At 53.0% G+C, this 24,588-nt stretch overlaps 1 protein-coding gene across 1 annotated transcript; it reads left to right on the top strand.

Annotated features, from left to right (window-relative positions):
• Positions 1–292: 292 nt before the first annotated feature.
• CYS1 (cystin 1) lies at positions 293–23,533 on the top strand. The gene is made up of 3 exons (XM_054474415.2): positions 293–797; positions 14,512–14,564; positions 21,513–23,533. Exons 1-3 carry the CDS (start codon positions 480–482, stop codon positions 21,616–21,618), a joined length of 477 nt encoding a protein of 158 aa, XP_054330390.1. The 5' UTR covers positions 293–479; the 3' UTR covers positions 21,619–23,533.
• Positions 23,534–24,588: the final 1,055 nt, after the last annotated feature.

Here is a 24,588-nt window from a genome sequence, read left to right on the forward strand (position 1 = left end):
CCGGCCCGGCTAGCGTCGTCTGGGGAGCGTTTCCATAAATGAACAAACCCAGCCGGGGCCCCCGCGTGTTCAGCAATTCCAGGCGGCCGGGACAGGGCTGACCCGACGGCGGGAAGCGAGGGGGCCCGTGGGCGGGAGTGGGGGGACTGTAGGGGGGTACCCGGGAGGGGAGGCCGCGCCCGCACCCGGTGCTCCTCGCCGGGGTCTCGGGCCCGCCCCTCCCTAGGGCCGGTGTGCGCCCCCTCGGGACGCCCATGCAGCCCCTGCCTCGCCCGCCCGTCCCCAGGCTCCAGCTCGCACCCCCGCCCTCGGGCCGCGACCCCAGCCCGGGCGCCGTAGCCCCGGGCCGCGGCCGCTTCCCGGGCCTCGCCCCGCGCCTCCCTCTGCAGCCCGCCCCGGCCGCACCCCCGAGTGTCCCCGCCCCCGGCCGCGCCCCTCACGGGGACCCGCTCGGCGGTCCCGGAGGCGGCGGGCGCGCCATGGGCAGTGGCAGCAGCCGGAGCGGCCGGACTCTGAGGCAGCGGCGCAGCCCCAAGAGCCTCCCCGCGGTGCCCGGAGCGGCAGCCCTGGAGGGCGGGACCGGGCGGCGGGTGCCGGTGGCGACGGCTGAGGCCCCGGGGACAGCCGCGGAGGAGGCGCCCGGCCGCGACCCCAGCCCCGTGGCGCCCCCCGACGGCAGGGACGAGACGCTGCGCCTGCTAGACGAGCTGCTGGCCGAGTCGGCGGCCTGGGGTCCCCCGGAGCCCGCCCCGCGCCGCCCAGCCCGGCCCCGACCCACCGCGGTCGCTGGGAGCGCGGTGAGTGTGGGAGCCGCAGGGCCTCGGGGGACGGCGGGGACCCCACTCACCGGCCGCGCGTCCCCCCCCCAACCCTGGGCGCCGGTCGCGCTGCGCCACCTTCCAGCCTCCGACCTGCGTGCTCCCCGCTGCCCTGGCCTTCCCGCCCCTGGGCCCCCGGGTTTCCTCCCTCTCTGCCCCGACTCCGGGTCTGTGTCCAGGCCTGGGGGCGATCGCGCTGGGAGCGGCCGAGGAAGGACACCCCTAGGTGGAGCGCGCCGGGCTCCCGGCTCCCCTCGGGCCCGCGCCCCCGCCTGGCCTTCCCGGGCCGCCCTGGAGCGGGGCGCCGGGGGTGGTGGCACAGCCGCCAGACGGTGGCTCAGAAGCGCCCTGCCGCGCCCACCGGTCGGGATCCTTGCTTTGCTGGGCAGGCAATTCTCATGTTACTGCTATTTTTTAAGATGCTGCGGAATCTCTTTTGCACTTCCTATTCTCTGTCCCTGAATACTCATAATAACAGTCCTGCTGTTCTAAAAAAACAATAAAACGAGCACTCTGGTTTGGCAACCGTCTTCGCTCCAGCAGAGCTGAATGAACAAGATCTTTAACATCCGCTCCCGGGCTCAGGGAGGATGCCTCTGGCCCTGGTTCCCTGCTACTCTCCCTTACGGTCTTTAAAAAGGAAAAGCGAGCTGCAGTGAGTAGGGCTGAATTATATAACAAGATTCCTTTAATACCACATCAGCCTGCAGTTATATAACACTGACTGGACAAATAGCTGAGAAATTTGGGAGGAATTCACACATAGCAAGGAGGCAGTTAATTTTAGTGTTCATTTTCAAGTGCTTTGGAAACTCGGAGGTGAAAATGAGAGGCAAATAGCAAGAGTGAATGTTGTGCCCTCTGATTTGCTGATTTTATTCATCATGGTGACTGCTCGCTCTTTAAGTCATTTTCCAGCTATCCTTTGAGCACCGGTCCCGCTGTGAGTGCTAGGGATGAGGCCACACGGCATAGCCCTTGCCCTAAAGAAGTCTGCAGCTCGATGGGGGAAAGTAGAAAGCAGGGCGATGAGAGATCCGTATCAAAAGGCCACAGGAGAAAGCGGCTAATCCCAAGGGTGGCAGGTAGACATTTCCGAAGAGATGAATTTGGAAGTTGTCCTGAATCTGGAGGGTCTGTGGACGTGATCCAGGCAGCAAGTTCTGTGCAGAGAGAACCTCATGCCTAAAGTCACTGGTGGCTGGGGCAGCTGGTGCCCAGGGCATGGGTCAGAGAGGTCTTAAGAGAGTATGCCAGGCTGCAGTGCGCCATGCCAAGGGTATTCCACGTTAGTGAGTTTGGATTACTATGAAAGCTCTGGGTATCTGAAAGGTAAGGATTGTGACAATTTGTATTTTAGGAAGGTCACACCGATAACTGTGGGGAGGATGAACTGGACAGAGTCAGACTAGGAATAACATGACCACCTGTGTGAGCGGGTGGGGGAGTCTGCAGTGGTCCAGGTGGCCGAGTCCTGAACCCAGGCAGTGGCGGTGAGAGGCTTGCAGAGGAGATGGTTTCAGGAATTGAGGAGGTCAGCCAGCTGCAGTTGCCCTTCTGGGTGTGAATTGTGTGTATCTTTTTTTTTTCTTTTTTTTTTTTTGAAATGGAGTTTCACTCTGTTGCCCAGGCTAGAGTCCAGTGGTGTGATCCCGGCTCACTGCAACCTGTACCTCCCAGGTTCAAGCAGTTCTCTTGCCTCAGCCTCCTGAGTATCTGGGATTACAGGTGCCCACCACCACGCCCAATTTTTATATTTTTAGAAGAGACGGGGTTTTGCCATGATGGCCAGGCTGGTTTCAAACTCCTGACCTCAGGTGACCCGCCCACCTTGGTCTCCGAAAGTGCTGAGATTATAGGCGTGAGCCACCTCACCCAGCCAACTGTATGTATTTTCTGCACCATAAATGTTTCTTGAATAAATGAATGAATCCTAGAATCACAGATTATTCGAGGTGTAAAGGAGCCCTTGGGTCCAATTCATTATTTTCAGATAATGCCTACATACTACAGATGTGCACCACCATGCCCAGCTAATTTTTGTATTTTTAGCAGAAACGGGGTTTTGTCATGTTGGCCAGGCTGGTCTTGAACTCCTGACCTCAGGTGATTCACCCGCCTTGGCCTCCCAAAGTGCTGGGATTACAGGTGTGAGCCACTGCACCCGGCCAATAACACTACTTTTAGTTTCTTTAGGAAGAAAGGAGGAAAGGAAACCTTTTATAGCTTCATAACTATCTAGCATTTTGGAGGAGAGACATATTCTTCATAAGAGAACATCAAACTTGAGTGAAAGTTATTCTTTTAAACACTCACATTTAAAAATTTTAACCACTGTTGACTGGGAATGTCTTAGAGACTGTCTGTTTATCCCTGAATCATCATTCTGAATATTATATTTTGTTTTTGTTTTTGTTTTTGTTTTGTGAGACAGAGTCTCACTGGAGTGAAGAAAGGGGCAGTGAGGTGGCAGGCACAGAAGCTGGGGTTGTGCTGGGGGAGGGGAGCTTCTGCAGTCATCCAAGTGAGATGTGGGGTCGTTTGGACCAGGTTGGCGGGCGGTGGTGAGGGGCGGTTGGCTTATGGACTCACTAGTGGGGTGACTGGGATGTGTGAGGAAGAAAGGAATCAAAGGTGAACCAGGAGTTCTTGGCCGGAGCAGCTGGAGGGATGCAGCTGCCATGAACAGACACAGAAAATGTGGAAGGGGCAGGTTTGGGGTGTCATTAACCAGGAAGTTGGTTTTCAGTATGTTAAATTTGAGATGCCTGTCAGACATCCAAACAGAACGTCAAGTGAGTAGATCTTTGTGAGAGTTCGGCATTCAGGCGAGAGGTCAGGTTTGGAGTTCGTTTAGGAACCATTAGAACATGGGAAGATTTAAACCCATGAGATTAGATGGAATCACCAGTGACGATGCTGCCAGCGTGTGCTTAGGAAGCATGGATGGGCACCGGGCTCTGTGCTGGGAGCTTCGTGTATGTGAACTAACATGGGACGAGGCCAGGGGTTGAGCACGCTGTTCAAAGGTGGAGGAGATAGGGGCATCCTAAAGAACAGCCAGGAAAAGGGAGAAAACCAAGAGAACATCTGGAAGCCAAGGGAGGAAGGTGCCTAGGAAGGAGGGCGTGCTCAGCTGCAGAAGTGCTGCTTGGTGGGATATATGCGGGAAGCCTGAGAGCTGGTGGTCGAATTGAGCCACTCGGAGGTCTCAAGGTCCTTGATGAGAGATGGGTCAGAGGGTGGTGGGAGGCGCTTTGGGCTGGAGTTCATGGAGAATAGGACACAAGGAGTGCGGGGCAGTCAGCTCTTGTAGGAAGGCTCTTTTTACAGCGCAGCGGTAGTGGATGGCGGTAGGGATGGTGCTGCTGGACATGGAATTCACCAGAAAATCTTAGTCCCAGAATGGGCTGGATAATAGGAGGTTTTGAGCATTAGATGCCCTTGTGAAATTTGAAGGAACCCTTGGAGAATAAATTTTGGTTTAATCAAGTAGACATAGATTCAGTATTTTAATTTTAATTTAATTTAATTTTTGAAATGGAGTCTTGCTCTGTCACCCAGGCTGGAGTGCAGTGGCACAATCTCAGCTCACTGCAACCTCTGCCTCCCGGGTTCAAGCAAGTCTCCTGTCTCAGCATCCCGAGTAGCTGGGACTACAGGAGCATGCCACCACGCCCGGCTAATTTTTTTGGTATTTTTAGTAGAGACGGGGTTTCACTATATTGGTCAGGCTGTTCTCGAACTCCTGACCTCAGGTGGTCCCCCTGCCTTGGCCTCCCAAAGTGCCGGGATTACAAGCGTGAGTCACTGTGCCTGGCCAGATTCAGTATTTTTACTAGCAGGTAGTAATTCGGACTGTTTTCCTCCCTCTGCCTATAAATCTGGGTCACTCAAGGTCAAGGGAAGTATGTTATCTGAGAATTTTTCTGTTTTGCAAGAAAGTCTCAGGCAATAGTGTCCTCTCCTTAGGCTGAGGGACTCTGTCATCCACCATTTTTGGAAAGGTTCCATTTGCTGTAGCCATGGAGCATCCGGATAATTCTTTCTTGCCTGTTACCCCAGCCAGGACTTTCCAGTAATCCTGGCATGCAGCTGCTATGGAGCTCACAGTGTAAAGAGAGCAGTCACAGTGAGTGCCTGGCGGGACAGCAGCTCCACAGAAGGACGTCAAGGTGACGGGTAACTTAATGGACTTGCAACAAAACAAAGTCACTGTCCTGAAGACGGTGACTCTCTGCCTGCGTCCAAGTCTGTAGCAAAGAACACAGATTTAAATGGCAATGAGTGATATTTCGATTGATCCAGGGGACAAGAAGAAAGGATGGTGCGGACCCCCAAAAAGCTCATAACCGTGTTGGGAAGGGGTGTGTAAATGAGTGTTTGCAAGTTCCCGTGGAAGCATGTTGTAAAGGCATGCTCCAGTGCGTCTGCACACGCGGAGGCGTGGGAATCCCACCCGAGGCAGAAGTCTTCCAGTGGATCTGGTGTCTGAGTTGGTTCTAAAGGATCACTAATGTGTTCCAGCAGTTGACAAAGGGTGGAGGTTTCCATAAAGAGGGAACAATGTGTAGAAAACTCCAGAGGTCCAGAAGCGATTTTTTTTTTTTTTGAGATGGAGTCTCACTCTGTCTTGCCCAGGCTGGAGTGCAGTGGCGCAGTCTCAGCTCACTGCGGCCTCCGCCTCCTGGGTTCAAGCAATTCTCCTGTCTCAGCCTCCTGAGTAACTGGGACTACAGGCGTGTGCCACCACGCCCGGGTAATTTTTGTATTTTTAGTAGAGACGGGGTTTCGCCATGTTGGCCAGGCTGGTCTTGAACTTCTGACCTCAAGTGATCCACCCGCCTCAGCCTCCCAAAGTGCTGGGATTACAGGCATGAGCGACCGCACCCGGCCCAGAAGCGCTTTTGAACAGCCTGGAGTTTATGTGCCATTCAGCCAGGCGATGTCAGAGAGCAGAAACCAATGAGACGGGTTTGGGTCACATTTTCACAGGATTCCAGGCTAAGAGGTTGAACTGTCCTGTAGGCAGTGGGGAGCTAGGTGAAGTTTTCTGTGTTTCATTATTTTTAAATGTTTATTTTAAAAATTAGAAGAGGTAATACACAGGCACACGAGTGGACATTGAAAACGTGCATTGCAAAGAAAATTTCCCTTCCTCCCAACTCTTTCCCCAGCTCCCCTCTCCAGAGATAAGCAGCTTCTCAGTTTCTTGTGTGTCTTCCCAGCCTGTGCAATGGAAGGATCCACAGTGGCTGGGGAGGTTGTATTGGGGGAGACTGCATGGGGGCAGGAGCCCAGGTAAGGGAGGAATCCAGGTAAGAGGTGGAGGAGGAGGTGAGGTGAGCCACTGAGTATGACAAGCAAGGGAGAGCAAGTTTCTAGAAAGACTCCAAGATTCCCTGCTTGTGTAGTTGAGAAGATCAGAATGTCATTAATGAGATGGGCCTAGTTTTATACAAGTTGAGTTTTGAGTCCTAGGTGGACAATTTCCGTGGGCTGTCCAAAATTCCTGTCAACTGCAAAAAGTGGTTGGAGCTGGAGCTGTCATTTCGCGGACATCAGCATTTGGAGAGTGGCTGATGCCATACCAGAGCACAGTTGCTGAAGGAGAGGGTGTGGATGGGTGGGGGAGGATGCCAAGCCTGGAACATGACCGTCAAAAACTGAGGGAAGAATTGTCCTCTCTGGAGTTCTATAAAAAGAGTAGGACTAAAAGATGTTAGAAGCCCAGTGCCTCGACCTGGGGGAGGAGCAGGCAGCCTCAGAGGCTGTCTCCCTTCATAGTCCCTGGCTGCTGGCTGCTGTAGGTGATTAGAAGCCTGGCTGCATCACGGTCAGGGGTACAGCCTCACGTTTCCTGCCCTGCTGAGAGGCCGTGGTGGCTGCTGCTGAGTACTGGGCACGGCAGGGTGTAGAAATGCCGTGGAAAGGACGATGCCGGCTCATGCACTCTTTGAGAGATGCTGACCAAGAGCTCTTAGCCTTGGAGCTTTGAGTCCCATAGGGCTGGGGCAGACCCTAACTAGACTCTGGGGAGGAGGGTCAGAGCAGTGATTTGTGCACAACAGAGGCCCTTCTGCCCCTAAATGTCGTGAGCCCATTACCCAGCAGGGGAAGCAGCCCCCTGCCCAAGGCCACCATTCCGATTCCCACCAAGCTCTGTTTCTTGATAGTAAACGGCCAGACCGCTGTCATTTCTTTATATTGCTGAAATCCGAGATGACTTGAGCTTAAGGGACCTCACAGATGGTTTAGTCCCACCTTCTTATTTACATCGGAGGACTTTGGGGCCCAGCAAGGAGTGGGAGGGTGCCTGTTTGGAGGTCAGGCCAACCGCAATCCACACCCTGCTAGCACGGACAAGTCTCTCAGACCCTGAGTCCAGTGACAGCCTCTCTGGGTCTCCCTTGCCTTTTTCCCTGTGGCTTTGGAAACACCTCCTTCAAGGCAAGGCCTTCCCAGTGGAGACGGGCCCAGGACTGGCAGCCCACAGCCAGGGGGTTTCCCAGAGCCCCTTGTCACGTCCTTGTCATGTTAGCCATGCAAGACAGGTGTCATCGCAGAGCCCACCTGCACCGCTGACCCCCAGAGCCCACCTGCACCACTCCCACACAGCCAGCCTGCAGCGCCCCCCCATGCAGAGCCCACCTGCACTGCTCGCACACATCTGCACCGCTCCCACACATCTGCACTGCTCCCCCGCGCAGACCCCACCTGCGCCATCCCCCCCTACGCAGAGCCCACCCGCACCACTCTCCCACTCACAGCCTGCCTGCACCGCTCCCCCACCTCTCCCCGACCGCTCCCCCACCGCTCCCCCACCGCTCCCCCACCGCTCTCCCACCGCTCCTCCACCTGCACTGCTCAGCTTCTGCTGCCTGCAAAGCCCTGCAGTGGAGCCTCCCGAGGGCACTGGGATCTTGGCCTCTGTGTGGGGAGAACAGTGCCCTCTGGTGGTGAGCAACGGAACGAGACTAGCAAAATTGTGAAAGCTGGGTCAGGTCCAGGAGAGCCGTTGTAGGAGTTTCTCTACTGTACATTTTCAAGTTTCCTTAAAAAAACAGAAAAGCCAAACAAACCAAACCTGGGCTTCAAAGAAGGATAATTCTTAAAGAGGAAGGGGGAAGTGTATCCATACGATGGAATAAAAGGAATGGAATTGTTCTGTCAATTACACATGTAACTGGTATGTGTACATACATACATAGTCAGCTGCTAAAAATTAAGAGTTAATGGAAGAACTCTTTCAGGAGAAGAAATACACTGCATATTTTATTTTTGGTAAATATGCAGTGGATTTTCTAAAAAGTAACCTTTGGGCCAGGTGCGGTGGCTTATGCCTGTAATCCCAGCACTTTGGGAGACGAGGCAGGCGGATCACCTGAGGTCAGGAGTTCAAGACGAACCTGGCCAACATGGTGAAACCCCAGCTCTACTAAAAATACAAAAATTCGCCAGGTGTGGTGGCGGATGCCTGTAATCCCAGCTACTCGGGAGGCTGAGGCAGGAGAATCACTTGAACCCAGGAGCAGAGGTTGCAGTGAGCTGAGATCGCACCATTGCCCTCCAGCCTGGGCGACAAGAGCGAAACTCCGTCTCAAAAAAAAAAGTAACCTTTGAAACTTTAATTTTCACAAAATCTTTGGTTTTAAGAGTCAAAAACTTTAAGAGATGATCTTATTCGGTTCATTCTCATATGTTTTCTGCTTCTTGTTTAGCTGTGGTTTGGTCTTTCCAAAGCCCCCCTAGAATCTCAAGGGATGACACACACCCCTCACATGCACACAAACGTACACATACAAACAGGTGCACACACACACTGGTCCTGAACTCAGCCCAGTTCCCAGGGCCCCAGCCCAGGCTCCGCCAGCTCCCCACATCCACGTGTCTCAGTGATCTGCAGGTGGAGGCAGCCCCCTAGAGGAGCCCCTGTCCGCAGGAGGCTGGAGCCACCACCTGGGGCTGCTGTGTCTTTGCTTTTCATACCAGCTCCCCCTCACTGCTTCAGCAAGCTTCTGTGTTCTGGGAGTCTCATGCTTTTTCCATCTGAGAAAGTAAGTTCAAGGCTTAAACAAATTGGCCAGATAAAGGGCCACACAATAAAATCTCAGGCACAGAGAAAAACACAGGTGAAAACAACAGAAACAGCAAGGCCGAGCCATCAGGGAAATTGCTTCCTCCTGCATCCGCTCTGGGGGGCCGTTCACGCCCTGGATGGCATTCCATCCTTAAGGCTGCCCTGAGGCTGCAGTGTCTTCTTGTTAGCGAGCAGTGCAAAGTCAGGTCCCTACGCCAGGCATTCCAAGCCCCCTGCTGCAAGGGTCCCGCTGCCCTTTCAGAAGGGCAGCAGCAGGCAGCTCAGTGTCCACCCTGACAGGCCCTGGGCTTGGCTGGATGTCCTGCCTTAGCTTTAAGAGGTTCTCAGAGCCAGGCACGGTGGCTCAGGCCTGTAATCCCAGCACTTTGGGAGGCCGAGGCAGGTGGATGGCCTGAGGTCAGGAGTTCGAGACTAGCCTGGCCAACATAGTGAAACCCCGTATCTAATAAAAATACAAAAAATTAGCTGGGCGTGGTGGTGGGCACCTGTAATCCCAGCTACTCGGGAGGCTGAGGCAGGAGAATCACTTGAACCCGGGAGGCAGAAGTTGCAGTGAGCCGAATCACGCCACTGCACTCCAGCCTGGATGATAGAGCGAGACTCCGTCTCAAAACAAAACAAACAAACAAACAAAAAAGGTTCTCAGGCTGGGCGTGGTGGCTCACCATGCCTGTAATCCCAGCACTTTTTAGGAGGCTGAGGTTGGGGGATCGCTTGAGCTCAGGAGTACAAGACCAGCCTGGGCAACATAGGGAGACTTCGTCTCTACAAGAAGTACAAGAATTAGCCTTGTGTGGTGGCATGTGCCTGTGGTTCCAGTTACTCAGGAGGCTGAGATGGGAGGATTGCTTGAGCCCAGGAGTTGAGGCTGCAGCGAGCTATGATCAGGCCACTGCACTCCAGCCTGGGCAACAGAACAAGACCCTGTCTCGAATAAATAAATAAATAGGCCAGGTGCAGTGGCTCACACCTGTAATCCCAGCACTTTGAGAGGCTGAAGCGAGTGGATCACTTGAGGTCAGGAGTTCAAGACCAGCCTGGCCAACATGGCAAAACCCCACCTCTACTAAAAATACAAAAATTAGCCAGGCGTGGTGGCACACACCTGTAATCCCAGGTACTCTGGAGGCTGAGACGAGATTGTGCCACTGCACTCGAGCCTGGATGACAGAGCAAGACTCCATCTCAAAAAAAGTAAAAAATAAAAATAAAACAGGTTCTCCATCTCAGCATGGGGACTGCGGCGATAGAGGTCAAGGCAAAGCCACACCCATCAGAAGGTACTGGGCGGGGCTGGGAGAGGAGGGAACCCTGGGGAGCTCCTTGGCATTGAACCAAGTACACCAAGGTCTGGAAGGTGAAGAGACGGGAGCGTGAAGACACTGTTGCCGCGATCCCTTCTCACCCTTGTCCTCCCCTCCTCACCTGCTGAGCATTCATAGTGACCCTAGAAATAGAAGTGCGTGACTTCAGGGTGTGTGTTTGGCCTTGATTTTGAATTCTAATGGGGGCATGAGCTGTTGGATCACCCAGCCTCTGTCTGGCTTCAGTGACAGGCATCTCACTGCCTCCTGGGGCAGCCTCTCCCTCACAGGCAGCTCTGACTTAGTCCTCTGTGTTGAACACAACCCACCTCCCTTTAGTGTGGACACACTGAGCCCCTGGGACAGGCAGAAGAAGTGTGGCCTATTGACACATGAGCTCTTCAGATATTTGGAGCAGCTACTCTGATCGCTCAATTTATGTCATGGGAACTGGACATTGACAGGTTGCTTTCTGGCCTTATTACACATTATCCGGAAGTTTCCACTGCCTTACATTCCTGGGTTAATTCCATTAGGCTCATGAAACCTCTATCTTCTATGACTTAAAAAACATTTTTTTTTTAAATATTTTTTTCGGCCAGGCGCAGTGGCTCACACCTGTTATCCCAGCACTTCGGGAGGCTGAGGCGGGTGGATCATGAGGTCAAGAGATCGAGTCCATCCTGGCCAACGTGGTGAAACCCTGTCTCTACTAAAAATACAAAAATTTGCTGGGCGTGGTGGCACGCGCCTGTAGTCCCAGTTACTCGGGAGGCTGAGACAGGAGAATCGCTTGAACTCTGGAGGCTGAGGTTGCAGTCAGCTGGTGACAGAGCAAGACTCCATCTCAAAAAACAAAAACAACAACAACAAAATAAAAATAAAATTTTTTTTTCTCCAGAAAGGGTAATAGGAGATTAAGTCTTTGTATGTCTGAAAATATCTTCATTTTCTTAATACCTGATTAATAGTTTATTTGGAATTAAAATTCTGAGTTCAAAACAGCTTTCCCTTATACCTTTGCAGCCATTATAACAGTGGCTTCCAGTGTCACTGATGAGCAGGTGAGGCCACCTGACTCTTGGTTTCTTGTAGGTGGCCTGTCTCCGCCTGCTCATCCCTTCCTGGAAACTTTAATTTTTTTAAATTTAATTTTTTTTTTTTTGAGACAGAGCCTCGCTCTGTCACCCAGGCTGGAGTGCAGTGGTGCAGTCTCAGCTCACTGCAACCTCTGCTTCCTGGGTTCAAGCAATTCTCCTGCCTCAGCCTCCCCAGTCGCTGGGATTAGAGGTGCCCACCACCACGCCCTGCTAATTTTTGTGTTTTTAGTGGAGACGGGGTTTCACCACATTGGCCAGGCTGGTCTGGAACTCCTGACCTCAGGCGATCCACCCGCCTCGGCCTCCCAAAGGGCTGGGATTACAGGTGTGAGCCACCACGCCTAGCTGGTTCATCTTGATTATTCTTTCATGCGCCCTCCCCCTTTAAATGTTTGTGAGTCCTTTTATGACCATTTATATTTATGAACCAAAAACTGGTTGACTAGCACATGCAGCTGAAGTGGGTTTCTTTGTAGTCGTGTATACCTATTTATCCAAAAGTTTTTTCCTTTGAACAGAAAGATCTTGCAAGCTCTAGGAAGTTGTAAGCTCAACCCAGGCACCTCTTATGTTTGCAGCCTAAATTCTCATCACCTGGGTGGTCCAAAATACTTCAAAGTATAGATTTAACTTAAAGTGGTTTCAGACCAGGGATGCCTGCTATGTGCCTGGCAAAAGCAAATGCATCCCCTCTCTGGAGGAAGGCCTCTTAGGCCTCAAAGAATACCCAGAAGGAATTTTTCAAGGATGACAAGCTGCCAATGACAAAAAATAACCAACTCCCCAAAGAACCAAGTGAAGACTTAGAAGAAACAATAAACAAAAATATACCAATGAAGATGTCAGTTACTAAGATCACCAGACACAGATTGTAATCAACTACGTTTATTATGTTTAAAGAAAACACCTGCAAAGGACAAGGACTATAGAAAGTGACCTAGAAGATTTGAAAAAGAACCAAATAGGACATCTGGAAATGGAAAATATAATAAGCAAAATGAAAGATATCAATGGTATAGGTTTAACAGATTAGACAGAGATGAAGAGAGGATCGGTGAGTTGGAGAGAGGGAGATAGAAATGACCCAGAACACAACATAGAGAGACAAGGACCTGATAAAAGATAGCCAGAGAAGAAACTACAGCAAATGTCATATTCAGTCATGATATGATGGAAACTTTTTCTTTCAATAAAGGATTAAGATGGAGATAACTGTCATCATCACTTCCTTTGACTGTACTACTGGAGGTCCCAGCCAGTGCAGAAAGGTTAGGGAAAAAATGTATAAGGACCAGAAAGGGAAAAATCAAATGGTCATTTTTCCTAGATCATGTGAATGGGAAATAAGAAAATCCAAAGGAATCCATAAATTACTAGAACTAATAAGAGAATTCAGTAAGACTGCTAAGCACAAGATAAATTCATACATCTCTGACCAGGCCCAGTGGCTCACGCCTGTAATCCCTACACTTTGGGAGGCTGAGATGGGAGGATTGTTTGAGTCCAGGAGTTTAAGACCAGCCAGGGAAACATAGTGAGACCCCATCTCTAAAAAAAATGAAAAAGTAGCTCTTCATGGTGGCATGAGCCTGTAGTCCCAGCTACACGAGAGGCTGACATGGGAGGGTTGCTTGAGCCTGGGAGGTGGAGGCTGCAGTGAACTATGATCAGGCCACTGCACTCCAGTCTGGGCGATAGAGCTAGACCCTGTCTCAAAAAAAAAAAAAAAAAAAGAAAAGAAAAGAATTTTTTTAACATGTATATATCTCAGTCATTTCTGAAGCATCAAGCAAGTAGAAAATTTTATTTTAAAAAGATAACATTTTTAGCTGGGCACGGTGGCTCACGCCTGTAATCCCAGCACTTTGGGATGCCGAGGTGGGCAGATCACCTGAGAGGTAAGGAGTTCAAGACCAGCCTGGCCAACCTGGGAAAACCCCATCTCTACTAAAAATACAAAAATTAGCTAGGCGTGGTGGCAGGCACCTGTAATCCCAGCTACTCGGGAGGCTGAGGCAGGAGAATGATGTGAACCTGGGAGGCAGAGGTTGCAGTGAGCTGAGATCGCACCATTGCACTCCAGCCTGGGCAACAAGAGCAAAACTCTGTCTCAAAAATAAGTAAATAAAATAAAAAGAGATATCCATGGTATCTCTATAGGGGAAATGATAATTTCTTAGAAGACACTAAAGGAGTCCTAAATGAATAGATATTCCCTATTAATAAATTTGAAGACTCCTTATTGTAAAGCTATAAGTCTCCCTAAAATGATCTATAGTTTAATACAACCCTAGAAAAATCCCCAAGGTTTTTTTCCCCCAAATATGACAAGCTGATTATAATACATGTATAGATGGTCCCTGATTTTGATGATTTAACATAGGATTTTTCCACTTTGCAATGTTTTCTTCGGGCCGTAACCCCGTTGTAAGCCAAGGAGCACCTGTACATGGAAGTGCCAACAGCCAAGAATCACCAAGACCCTCCTGGAAAAAGAAAGAAGCTGGGAAGACATGCTTTAGTGGACAGCCAGGCTTGCCTGATGCCAGGAACGAGACAGGGTGGTTCTGGCACTGCACGGGTAGGCGAGTGGACTGTCGGACCACAGAACCCACAGCAGCCACATGCTGTGTAGACACGGCCTTGCCTTATGAAGAGAAAGCACTTCAGTGGCGGAGGGAAAGGGTTCTGGGCAATGTTTAGAGTGGGGTCGGGGTCGCGTGGTTCCTGGAGGTGACACACGGGGTGTCCTCTTGCTAGGTGGCAGTGGGTCCCAAGACCCCTGGGGGTGACACACGGGGTGTCCTCGTGCTAGGTGGCAGTGGGTCCCAAGATCCCTGGAGGTGGCACACAGAGTGTGTCCTTGCTAGGTGGCAGTGGGTCACATGACCCCTGGGGGTGAGAGACAACCCTCACATGGGTGGCCGTCTGGGAGGCAGCGAGTCTGGCCCTGTCTCTGCCACTTGCTCTGTGCGTGAGCTTTCCAAGTCGCTCTCTTTTTGCAGCCTCCGTTTTCTTGCCTGTGCAATGAGTGGATGGAACTTGACAGCTCGAGAGCCTTTCCGCTCCGAGGCTTATGGATCCTGGGTTGAAAGTGGTGGCCATTGTCTGTCCACACAAAGCCAAAGCCTTAGGCAGACTGCACTGTTGACGATCTTTGAATGTCTCTTCATTTTATCTTTCTCAAGGTGTGCGCAGAGCAGAGCACAGAGGGCCACCCGGGGAGCGGCAGTGTCTCTGAGTAAGTACCGGGGAGGCACATCTCTCCTAGAAGCCACGGGTTCTTTTTGTTGACTCCAGCCAGCCTCAGAGCCCTCCTGTCCCCCACTTTCCTCCAGGTCCTCATGAGGTTTCCAGAGGCAGCTCTCTCTAAATACAAAGCCCTAGCCCTCAAGGGAAAGTCCTGCCAAGGAGATTGCAGAAGGCTCACCATCTCACCGCAGCTTTGCTCTTCCTCCTAAAAGAGGCCATGACCTGGATCAGACCAGGGCATACCCAAGCCATTTCCTATTTGCACCGTAACTCATTCAAAAATATTCAGGTGCCATGCTGTGCGCTGTGGCCAGATCTAGGAACAAGACACAGCCCTTAAGGAACTCGCAGCCCAGGGCCAGCAGCAGGCCCACCTGCAGCTCCACGGCGTGTTACCAGGGAACCACGCTGAACACCCTTGAAGGTAGCAGGCGAGGAGCCTGGTCTCATTTCCTCCTTTAAAATCCCCCAACCCCAGAACCCAGGCCTTGTCTGTCTGCTCCAGGGATGACTTTCCACCCCAGGCCGGTCACCCCCTTGGCTTGCTGACCTCCAGCTAATGTGGTAACGGGTCACTGGGAGTGGGTGATTGTCAGGTAAGATTGTGGGAGTGAAAAAGGTTGGAAATGTTAGCCATTGTCCTTAATTACAAATGATTTCAGGACAGGAACCCTGCTGGACTCGCTTATTTAACAGACACTGGGAGGTCTTACCCTGAGCCCCACAGCAGTGCTGAGGGCTGCAGTGCAGGGGCTGGGTCTGAGGCCCTGCCCAGGAGGGGCATGGTCTCGGAAATGCAGGCAGTGAGCTCCAGGGGAGGTCAGAACTGGTGTTTAAGATGGCTGGAAGGGGCCGGGCCCAGTGGCTCACACCTATAATCCCAGCAATTTGGGAGGCCCAGGCAGGCAGATCACTTGAGGTCAGGAGTTCAAGAGCAGCCTGGCCAACACGGTGAAGCCCTGTCTGTACTAAAAAAATACCAAAAAAAAAAAAAAGTAGCCGGTCGTGGTGGTGTGCACCTGTAATCCCAGCTACTCCGGGGGCTAAGGCAGGAGAATTGCTTGAACCCGGGAGGTGGAGGTTGCAGTTAGCCAAGATCGTGCCACTTCATTCCAGCCTGGGTGACAGAGGGAGACTCTGTCTCAGAAAAAAAAAATAAAAATAAAAATAAAAATAATATGGCTTGAAGGACGTACAGGAGTTCGCCGAGGAGAGAGGAAGGAAAGAGCCTCCTGGGATACTGTGTGGACAGGTGTGGGTGGTAGGAGGGAAAGGGGGAGGGAGGATTAAAGTGTTGGGAGGGCCTTGAATGCCGAGCGGAAACAGCTGGCCATTGCTTCCCAGTAGAATGCTGTGGCCGGCTCTGGGCAATGTTAGAAGCTGCTGCAGAGGGGGAGGTAGGGAGGAGTGAGGATGCCCACGCAGGTCTGCCCCTGCACTGTCAGCAGGAACTTTAGAGTTTCCATTGGCCCAAGGAATTTAGGATTAAATCCTACCATGAACTAATTAGCTATTATTTCTTCTGACTTTTACACATGCACATTCCGGGACACCCCTGACATTTCTGTTATTACCACTCAGCAGCGGTACTTCACTCATTCAGTATACTTTATTTATTTATTTATTTATTTTTATTTTGTTTTTTATTTTTTTGAGGTAGAGTTTTGCTCTTGTCATCCAGGCTGGAGTGCACTGGTACGATCTCGGCTCACCGCAGTCTCCACAACCCGGGTTCAAGCGATTCTCCTGCCTCAGCCTCCCAAGTAGCTGGGATTACAGGCACGAGCCACCCCGCCCGGCTAATTTTTGTATTTGTTGTAGAGACAGGGTTTCGCCAAGTTGGCCAGGCTGGTCTCAAACTCCTGGCCTCAGGTGATCCACCCCACCTTGGCCTCCCAAAGTGCTGGGATTATGGGCGTGAGCCACTGCACCCAGGCTTTTCATTCAGTACACTTTAATGGGAGCCTCCCTGAGTGCTGTGCTGGGCGTACGAGTGCCCAGGGCTCTGTCAGCCCCTCCAGCACCGTGCTCCCACCAGGAAGGAAGCCCCAGGTCCCAGCAGTCCTGCCCCAGGGTCAGGGCTGGCAGCATCTGCCCCGTACCCACTGTGCTACGCGCTGCCCACGGCACACACCCGGCTCCTGTGGCAGCCGTGGACCCTGTAGGCCAGTCTCAGCCCCGCTGCGTGCAGCTCTTGGGTACCAGTGCCTCACCCTATGGCTGCATCAGTGTCCCGCCCTTCAATCTCCTCCCTCCAGTGTCACCCTTGCCCTCCCAGGCAGGGTCCTTTCAACGGTGTTTCAGGGTGGAGGTGCTAATGTCTGTAGCTGACTCTGGGATGCATCAGATGAAGAAGTAAATAAGTATGTGATAAAGTAAATATAGCAAAGTTGAACTTAATTGTTGAATCTACAAATTTTAACTTTTCAGTATGTTTGAAATTTTTCATAACAAAATATCGAAGAAGAAACCCTTCAAAGCACAGTTTAAACATCTCCCCCTCATACTCTGTCCCCTTCCTGGTCAAACTAGTGTCCCTCATCCCGCATGGTGCAACTTCCCAGCCCCTCCACATGTGGCCTCTCCTGTAGTAGGTCCACGTGATGTGGTCCTGCCCTGTCCCCTCTCTTCTCTCCAGACTTCATCACAGAAGGAATCAGATTCGCCTCTGGTCCGTCATAGCTCCAGGCACATGGTAGCATTTCATAGATGCTTGTTAACAGGATTGTTTTATGTCAGCCTGGGGCGTGTGGGCCTTGACCCCAGTCCTGACCATCCTGACAATGCCAGGTCCTTCCCCTGGGAGGGCCCTGTGGAAACAGCAGAGGGGAGCAGCCGTGCTGGAGGAAGTCGCTGCTTCCCTGAGCTTTTGGCTGGGCCATCCTGACCTGAAGTCTGTAAGGAAGGGCTAGTGGAAGCCCAGGGGCCCATGGAGGGGAACGTAGGGGTTCTAGAAACTTCTGTCTGCAGCTGCTGCTGAAATTCACTTATTGTTCATTCTGCAAATGCTTGTTGAGTACCCACTGTAAGCCAGGCCTTGGGCCAGACACATTACGGTATTGGTGAGAGAGGTTACTCCTCCCCATTTTCCTAGTAAGTAAACTGAGATCCAAGGCAGGATTTCCCCACGTTGGGGAGGCAGCAGATTCTAGAAAATTCTAGACCTAACCAGGCACGGTGGCTCACACCTGTAATCCCAGCACTTTGGGAGGCGGAGGTGGGCGGATCACCTGAGGTCAGGAGTTCAACAGCAGCCTGGCCAACATGGTGAAACCCCATCTCTACTAAAAATATATAAAAATTAGTCGGGAGTGGTGGCACGTGCCTGTATTCCCAGGTACTTGGGAGGCTGAGATAGGAGAATCCCTTGAACCTGTGATGGGGAGGTTGCAGCGAGCCGAGATCGTGGCGCGCACCACTGCACTCCAGCCTGGGTGACAGAGCAAAATTCCATCTCAAAAAAAAAAAAAAAAAAAGAAAAAGAAAATTCTAGACCCAATAGAATAACACAAATGTTCTTGCCTCATTTAACATGTGGGTTTCTGAGGCCCGATTACAATGGATTTGTTCTCTCTGGAGAAGCGTATTGGTTTCTTTTCTTGGAGTGATTCTCCTTGGAAAGGTCTTTTTCTTTTTAAGAAATTTGTGACTTTCAGCCTGGGTAACATAGGGAGACCTCGTCTCCACAAAAATACCAAAATTAGCCAGGCGTGGTGGCACATGCCTGGGGTCCCAGCTGCTCAGGAGACCGGGGTGGGAGGATGGCTTGAGCCTGAGAAGTGGAGGCTATGGTGAGCCGTGATCCCACCACTGCATTTCAGCCTGGGTGACAAAGCAAGATCCTGCCTAAAAAAAAAGCATGGCTTTAGGAATCCCTGCTGATGGAAAACCTGACAGTGAATGAGGACTTAAATGAAGATTCATTTCTTGACTCCCTCAAGAGTGGGGAGACTTCCCAAGAATCCCTTTAGGATCAGTTTTTCCCTTTTATCTGTGTGCCCCCACCCAAGCAGGGGGAAGAAAGAGCTTATGGCCCCACCTGGCTCTCTAAGCCCCACCAGTTGCCTCACGGTGTTGGTGGAGTGTTGCCAGGCAGACAGGGCAGGGGTGGCTGTGGAGCCCAGTGGAGCCTGACCTCTCACAGACCCAGGACTGCCTACCGTCCTACCCACCCCAGCCCCAGGGCTGCCCATCAGCTTCCCATGCGCCAGTCCCTGCTCTCCTTTCTCCCCAAGATTCCACCTACAGGGTATGTCGGATGCTGAGTGAGACAGGATGAGTGAGGAGAATGGCTGTGTGACCCTGGACGGCCATCTCCCCCAGGGCTCAGCTTCACATCCACAGGCAAGCGGGCAGCTGCCTGATGAGCCCAGAAGGGCTTTTATTCCTGTGGGGGTCCCCAGGTCCAGAAGTGCTGCTTGGGATTCCTGCTGGCCAGGAGACCCTGTTGCCCTTGAGGGTGTCTGGGCGTCCCATGCCCATTTCTCTTCTTCCCAACAATCCTCGGGGGAGGTGAGTCCAGGAGGATGGTGGGGAACAGGAAGGGCAGTGGCCAGGTCTCTCCTCTGTACTGGGTGCTTTGCTGGGCCCTTACTCTGTTTTTGTTTGTTTGTTTGTTTTGTTTGTTTTTTCTTTTTTGAGATAGGGTCTTGCTCTGTCGCCCAGGCTGGAGTGCAGTGGCGCAATTTCAGCTCATTGCAAACTCCACTTCCCAGGCTCAAGTGATCCTCCAGCCTCAGCCTCCTAAGTAGCTGGGACTACAGGCGCGTGCCACCATGTCTGGCTAATTTTTGTACTGTTTGTAGACACGGGGTTTCACCATGTTGGTCAGGCTGGTCTCGAACTCCTGAGCGCAAAGCAATCCACCTGCCTCGGCCTCCCAAAGTGCTGGGGATTATAGACATGAGCCACTGCGCCGGGCCAGGCATGAGCCACTGCGAAACTAACAGCATCGCAGCGACTTCTGTTGAGTGCTTCCTTAGTGCCCAGCTCTGTGGTAGACACACCGCAGATGGCGCCTGGTCCAGCCCTCAGGTTGGCCTCGTGGAGTAGCTGCTGGGTTTTATCCACAGGGGCGTGAGGCCTGGTACATGCCTTGCCCACAGCCACACAACGACTGCATGGCAGAGCCAGGTGAGATCTGCCTGGCTCCAGAACGTCTGCGTTTCCACTGTGTCTCAGGGCTGCAAGGAACACGTATTGCCTTCAGTGCTTTCACGGACAGGCAGTGTGCCAGGAACCCTGCAGACGTCAACAGTGACCACGCAGCTGTTTCTGCGCACTGGCCACGGGCGGTGCTAATAAGTACGGTCCCTGGAGCCAGCTTGTCAATAGGGGCATGACGTCTCCGGGACATGGGAGGAGTGTGTGCCCTGGACGCCTGGAGGCCCTCTGCTAGATGCTGATCCTTCCTGGGGGATGAAGTCAAGTGGCTGTGCCAGGGGCCTAGCTCTTGCCCTGAGTTCCCAGAGAGCCAGACGGGGACCCGGAGGCTGTGCTCTGAGCATTAGTGGGAGTGCAACTGCAGTAGTCAGAGGGACATTTAAGTCCATCCAGCCCAGTCCCCCAAGCTCGTGGAGGGGGAACCAGGCCAGGAAATGGGGGGCGGCTCGCCCCAATGTCTGGCCAAGTGGCAGAGCAGTTGGCAGTGTTCCCATTGCCCAGAGTCCCTGGCTGGCCACTGGGAGGGCAGCGTCCAACACCTGGCCGTGGGCAGCTGGCCTGCCTCTCCTGGACCCTGTCAGCTGCAGACCTGCATATCCCCTTCCGAGGCAGCATCTCCAGGAGGCAGCACCTAGCCTGACTGAGGCTTCACGCCCTGCCCTGGGCTCCTGGGACTCCCTCCTGCAAAGGTCCGCACATTTCAACACAACCGTGGCAGGTCCGGGGGCAGTCAGCACCACCCAGGTGTCCACACAAAGTCCAGAAGGTCTGGGAGAGCAGGATGAGCCAGCAGGGTCCAGGCTGGCGCAGCCGCTTTCTGGAACCCAGGCAGCAGGAGCCCAGGCAGCAGGAGCAGGAGCTCTGGTCTTGGTCCCTCTCAGCTGGGCTGCCAGGTGGGCTGAGGGACTGGCGGGATCCTGAACATGTGGTTCCCCAAAATGAGCAGCTCCTGTGAGACCCCAGAGGGTACAAGTACGGACCGATGTCGGCAAGCAGCCAACATGACAGTAATTCCCTTTTATTTTTTATTTATTTTTTTGAGACAGAGTCTTACTTTGTCACTCAGGCTGGAGTGCAGAGGCTCATTCTCGGCTCACTGCAACCTCCACTTCCTGGGTTCAAGCCATTCTGCCTCAGCCTCCTGAGTAGCTGGGATTATAGGCACCCATCACCCCACCCGGATAATTTTTGTATCTTTAGTAAAGATGAGATTTCACCACGTCGGCCAGGCTGGTCTCGAATTCCTGACCTCAAGTGATCTGCCCACCTCGGCCTCCCAAAGTGCTAGGATTACAGGCATGAGCCACTGCGCCTGGCCTTGATTCCCACTGGTTAAGGCTGTGGTGTGCTCGATTCCACATCACATGCTGCCCGTGCATTATCTTATGCCTCAGAACGACTCATGAATAAAGTTGTGTGCTTGAGAAAAAACACGGAGGCTCGGAGACGCACTGGCCTTGCCTGAGGCGCACGGGTGAGCCGCAGAGCTGGGATTCAAGCTCGGTCTTCCCAGCCCAGAGCCCGTCCTCCCTCAAACAGGGCAGGTGCTGGCTTCCACTCTGCGAGGGCTCAGCGTTGTGGGAGATGAAGCGGACGCAGTAGAAGCCTGCTGGTGGATGTGTGCTGGGCGAGAGAGCCACAGGGTGTCCCAGGGCAAAGGCTTCAGTTTGGGTTTCAGGATGGGCCCACTAGGAGTCATTGTGGTGGCCCGGGGAAATGAGTGTGAAGGCACCGTCCTGCCTCCTGACAGCCCTGTCCCATTTCTGACCCACAGAGCCCCAGGCAGCAGTCGCAAGAAGCCCGAGAGGCCGGCAGTCATCTCCTACGACCACTCGGAAGAGGGGCTGATGGCGAGCATCGAGCGGGAGTACTGCCTCTGAGGACAGCATGCCCCGCCCCCGCCAGGCCTCGGAGGCACCTGCTGGCTGGGGCACCCCCTGCTCACCCAGAGCTCTAGCAGGAGCTGAACCACCTCCAAAACGTAGTCACTCCCGGATATTCAAAGCTGACCTTTCAAATCCACTTTCAGACCGTGCTGACCTGGGCCAGCCACTGGCGGTCATGGTTGCTGGTGGGGGCGATTAGCTGTGTAGACCCACAGGTGCGTGGGCCTGGGCCCCCGGCACCTCCTCCCCAACGCAGGGAGCCTGCCCAGTTCTTCTGGAGCCTGAAATGCGTGCCCCTCTTGGTTGCCCGCTCTCTACAGTGGGGTGGGCTCACGAGGACTAGGTGACACAAGCGAGCCCCTCCTGGCATCCGCGCCACAACACTTCTGGAAGGTTCCGCTGTGGAAGGTGCACCCGCGCTGCTCCCTCAGTCTGAGGCCCATCTCTCCAGGGGTGGCCAGGTCAGCTTAGCGCTTCTCAACTTTAACTCCCTAATGAGCAGCCTGGGGGTGCTGTTGACATGCAGGGCCTGAGGTTCTGTACGTCTAACCAGCTCCCAGCCCAGGCCCAAGCTCCGAAGCCCCGACTGCACTTTGAGGAGCGAGAACCCCAGCTCTGATCTGCCTTGCAGTGGGAGGTAGAGCTCGTCACTGCCTCTCTGGGTCTCAGTTTCCCTCTCTGAAAAATCAGCTCTGGCAGCTCTTGGAGGCCCTCCCCAGCTCTGACAATCTGGAACTGCTACCACTGCTCTTTCCCTGCCCCAGGCACAGCACTGCCTTCCCTGTGGGGAGCCAGCGCCCAGGTCCAACCTGGAGAGGGTCTGCCTGACACTGGCTTTCCAGTTCTCCCTCTCACAGGCAGCCTGGCCAGTGCCTGCGGGGTTTTTAAATTCTCTTCCCGCCTGGATGGAAGGTGGGAAACCACAGCAGTCAGGCAGGAAGAGCCTTGGAATGTTCCTGGTTGACAGATGGGAAAACTGACCTGCCCAGGATGCCCTGGGAACAGGGGGCGGAGCTCCAGCTAGAGGGGACTCCTGTGTGGGCGGGCAGATCTGGAGCCTGGGCCCAGGTGTGTGTGGCCTGCTGGGGGACAGCTCCGGGGGAGAACTGTGGGGAGAACAGTGGTCTAGGGAGGCGGGAGGCAGGCAGCAGGCTCCTCCCAGCAGCCTGGAGGGCATCAGGACAGAGGGGAAAGGAGGAGACAGAAGGGAAAGGAGACAGAGGGGGAAGGAGGAAACAGCGCGGCTTCTGCTGAAGCCAGTACAAGCTTGGTTATCTGGCTTGACCCGCCAACACGGAGGCCTCCCCAGCGTTTTCTTTTTCCGGAGAAGAGCTCCAGCTTGCATGTCCTTAGAACACGGCAGAGCAGGAGCATCTCAGGAACCAATGGCCAGCTCCTTGGTGCTGTCCCCAGACCCACAGGCCTGCTGCGGCCATCCGCAAACGGGCATTTCCTTGAACTTTTGAGAGTGCCTTTGACCAGCTGTTCGCAGCTGGGAAACTCCAACTTTTGAAGTCGGAGCTTGGAGCAGCCCCCGCAAGGGCATGGCTCAAACCCTCCCCAGAGCTGGGAACCATTGCTCATGCAAGCCCAACCGTTTCTTTTGATGTAAAGATGGAAGTCGTTACTATATTTTAATAATGCAAATACATCTTTTAAAATAAGTTAACATTTAATTTCTTACCACCAGATGGATCAGGCTTTGAATTTAATCATGTAAATGTTTGTAATTTTATGTCATTTTGTTAAAATGGGACGCTTTCAATTGGTTTCCAAGCAAAAGATGATACCTCTGCATTTTCTGGTGGAAAAGGCATAATATCCTTAATGAGATCAAAGTGTTAGGGGAAAAAAATTCCAAAAGTAGTTACAAGCTATATCAATGTCAAAGTAAATGTACTTCATCAAAGCTAAGAAGTCACAGGAATTTTTCTCAGGTCTTTTAAAAAATTTTTCCTGAATTCAGGAAAAGTGTTTTCTGAATAGCAGCTAGCCAGACAAAGCAGTGTGTGTGTACTGCAGCTGTAGGTGAACTTAAAAATAATAACAAAAAGAACAAAGCAGTGTGTAGCAGCCGCTGAGCCGGCCCTGTCTGTCCTGTGAGACGGAGGGGCTGTGCCTGCAAGTGGAGGGGTGGGCGCTGCTGCAGCCTGCAGCCTGGCCCGAGTCTGTCCCAGTTCCTCCTGTGTGCCTGGCACCTCCTCAGGCATCTTCCTGGCTGCCCCCTGTTGCAGCTGAGCCTCAGCGTCCTGCTCAGAACTGCGTGTGGGATTTGGTCACTGCCAGGATAGGACTGTGGCTGGAATGGAGGCAGAAAGAAACACACCTCAAAGGCAAAAACGACGCATGTTGTTGTCTGGAAAAATCTTAAGTGACCACAAACGTGTCTCCCGGTTTTTTTGTTTTCTTGAGACAGAGTCTCACTCTATTGCCCAGGCTGGAGTACAGTGGCGCGATCTCGGCTCACTGCACCCTCCGCCTCCCAGGTTCAAGCAATTCTCCTGCCTCAGCCTCCCGAGTAGCTGGGATTACAGGCATGCACCACCACACCTGGCTAATTTTTTTGTATTTTTAGTGGAGACGGGGGTTTCACCATATTGGCCAGGCTGGTCTCGAACTCATAACCTTGTGATCCGCCCGCCTCTGCCTCCCAAAGTGCTGGGAATACAGGAGTGAGCCACGGCGCCCAGCCGTGTGTCTCTGGTTTCTGTAGTATGAGAGTTCCTCGAAGATGCTACAAAGCCGCAGGAACTGAGAAAACACTGTCCACCCCTGGATCTGAGAAATGCTGGGTGTTTTCTTAGGGAAGGAGCAGAGTCCTGCTGTTGCCCTCCTCCTGACATGTGTATTCCCAAGTCTCTCCTCGCGAGCCCGTGGGCTCCTAGCCTCACCCAGGCAGGGACCTCCTCCCTCGGCTGCTGTTGGCTCAGGCTCCCTGCGCCTCCCTGAGACAGCCCTTTCTAA

Source organism: Pongo pygmaeus, chromosome 12 (genome assembly GCF_028885625.2).
Source record: "Pongo pygmaeus isolate AG05252 chromosome 12, NHGRI_mPonPyg2-v2.0_pri, whole genome shotgun sequence".
Classification (NCBI taxonomy): Eukaryota; Metazoa; Chordata; class Mammalia; order Primates; family Hominidae; genus Pongo; species Pongo pygmaeus.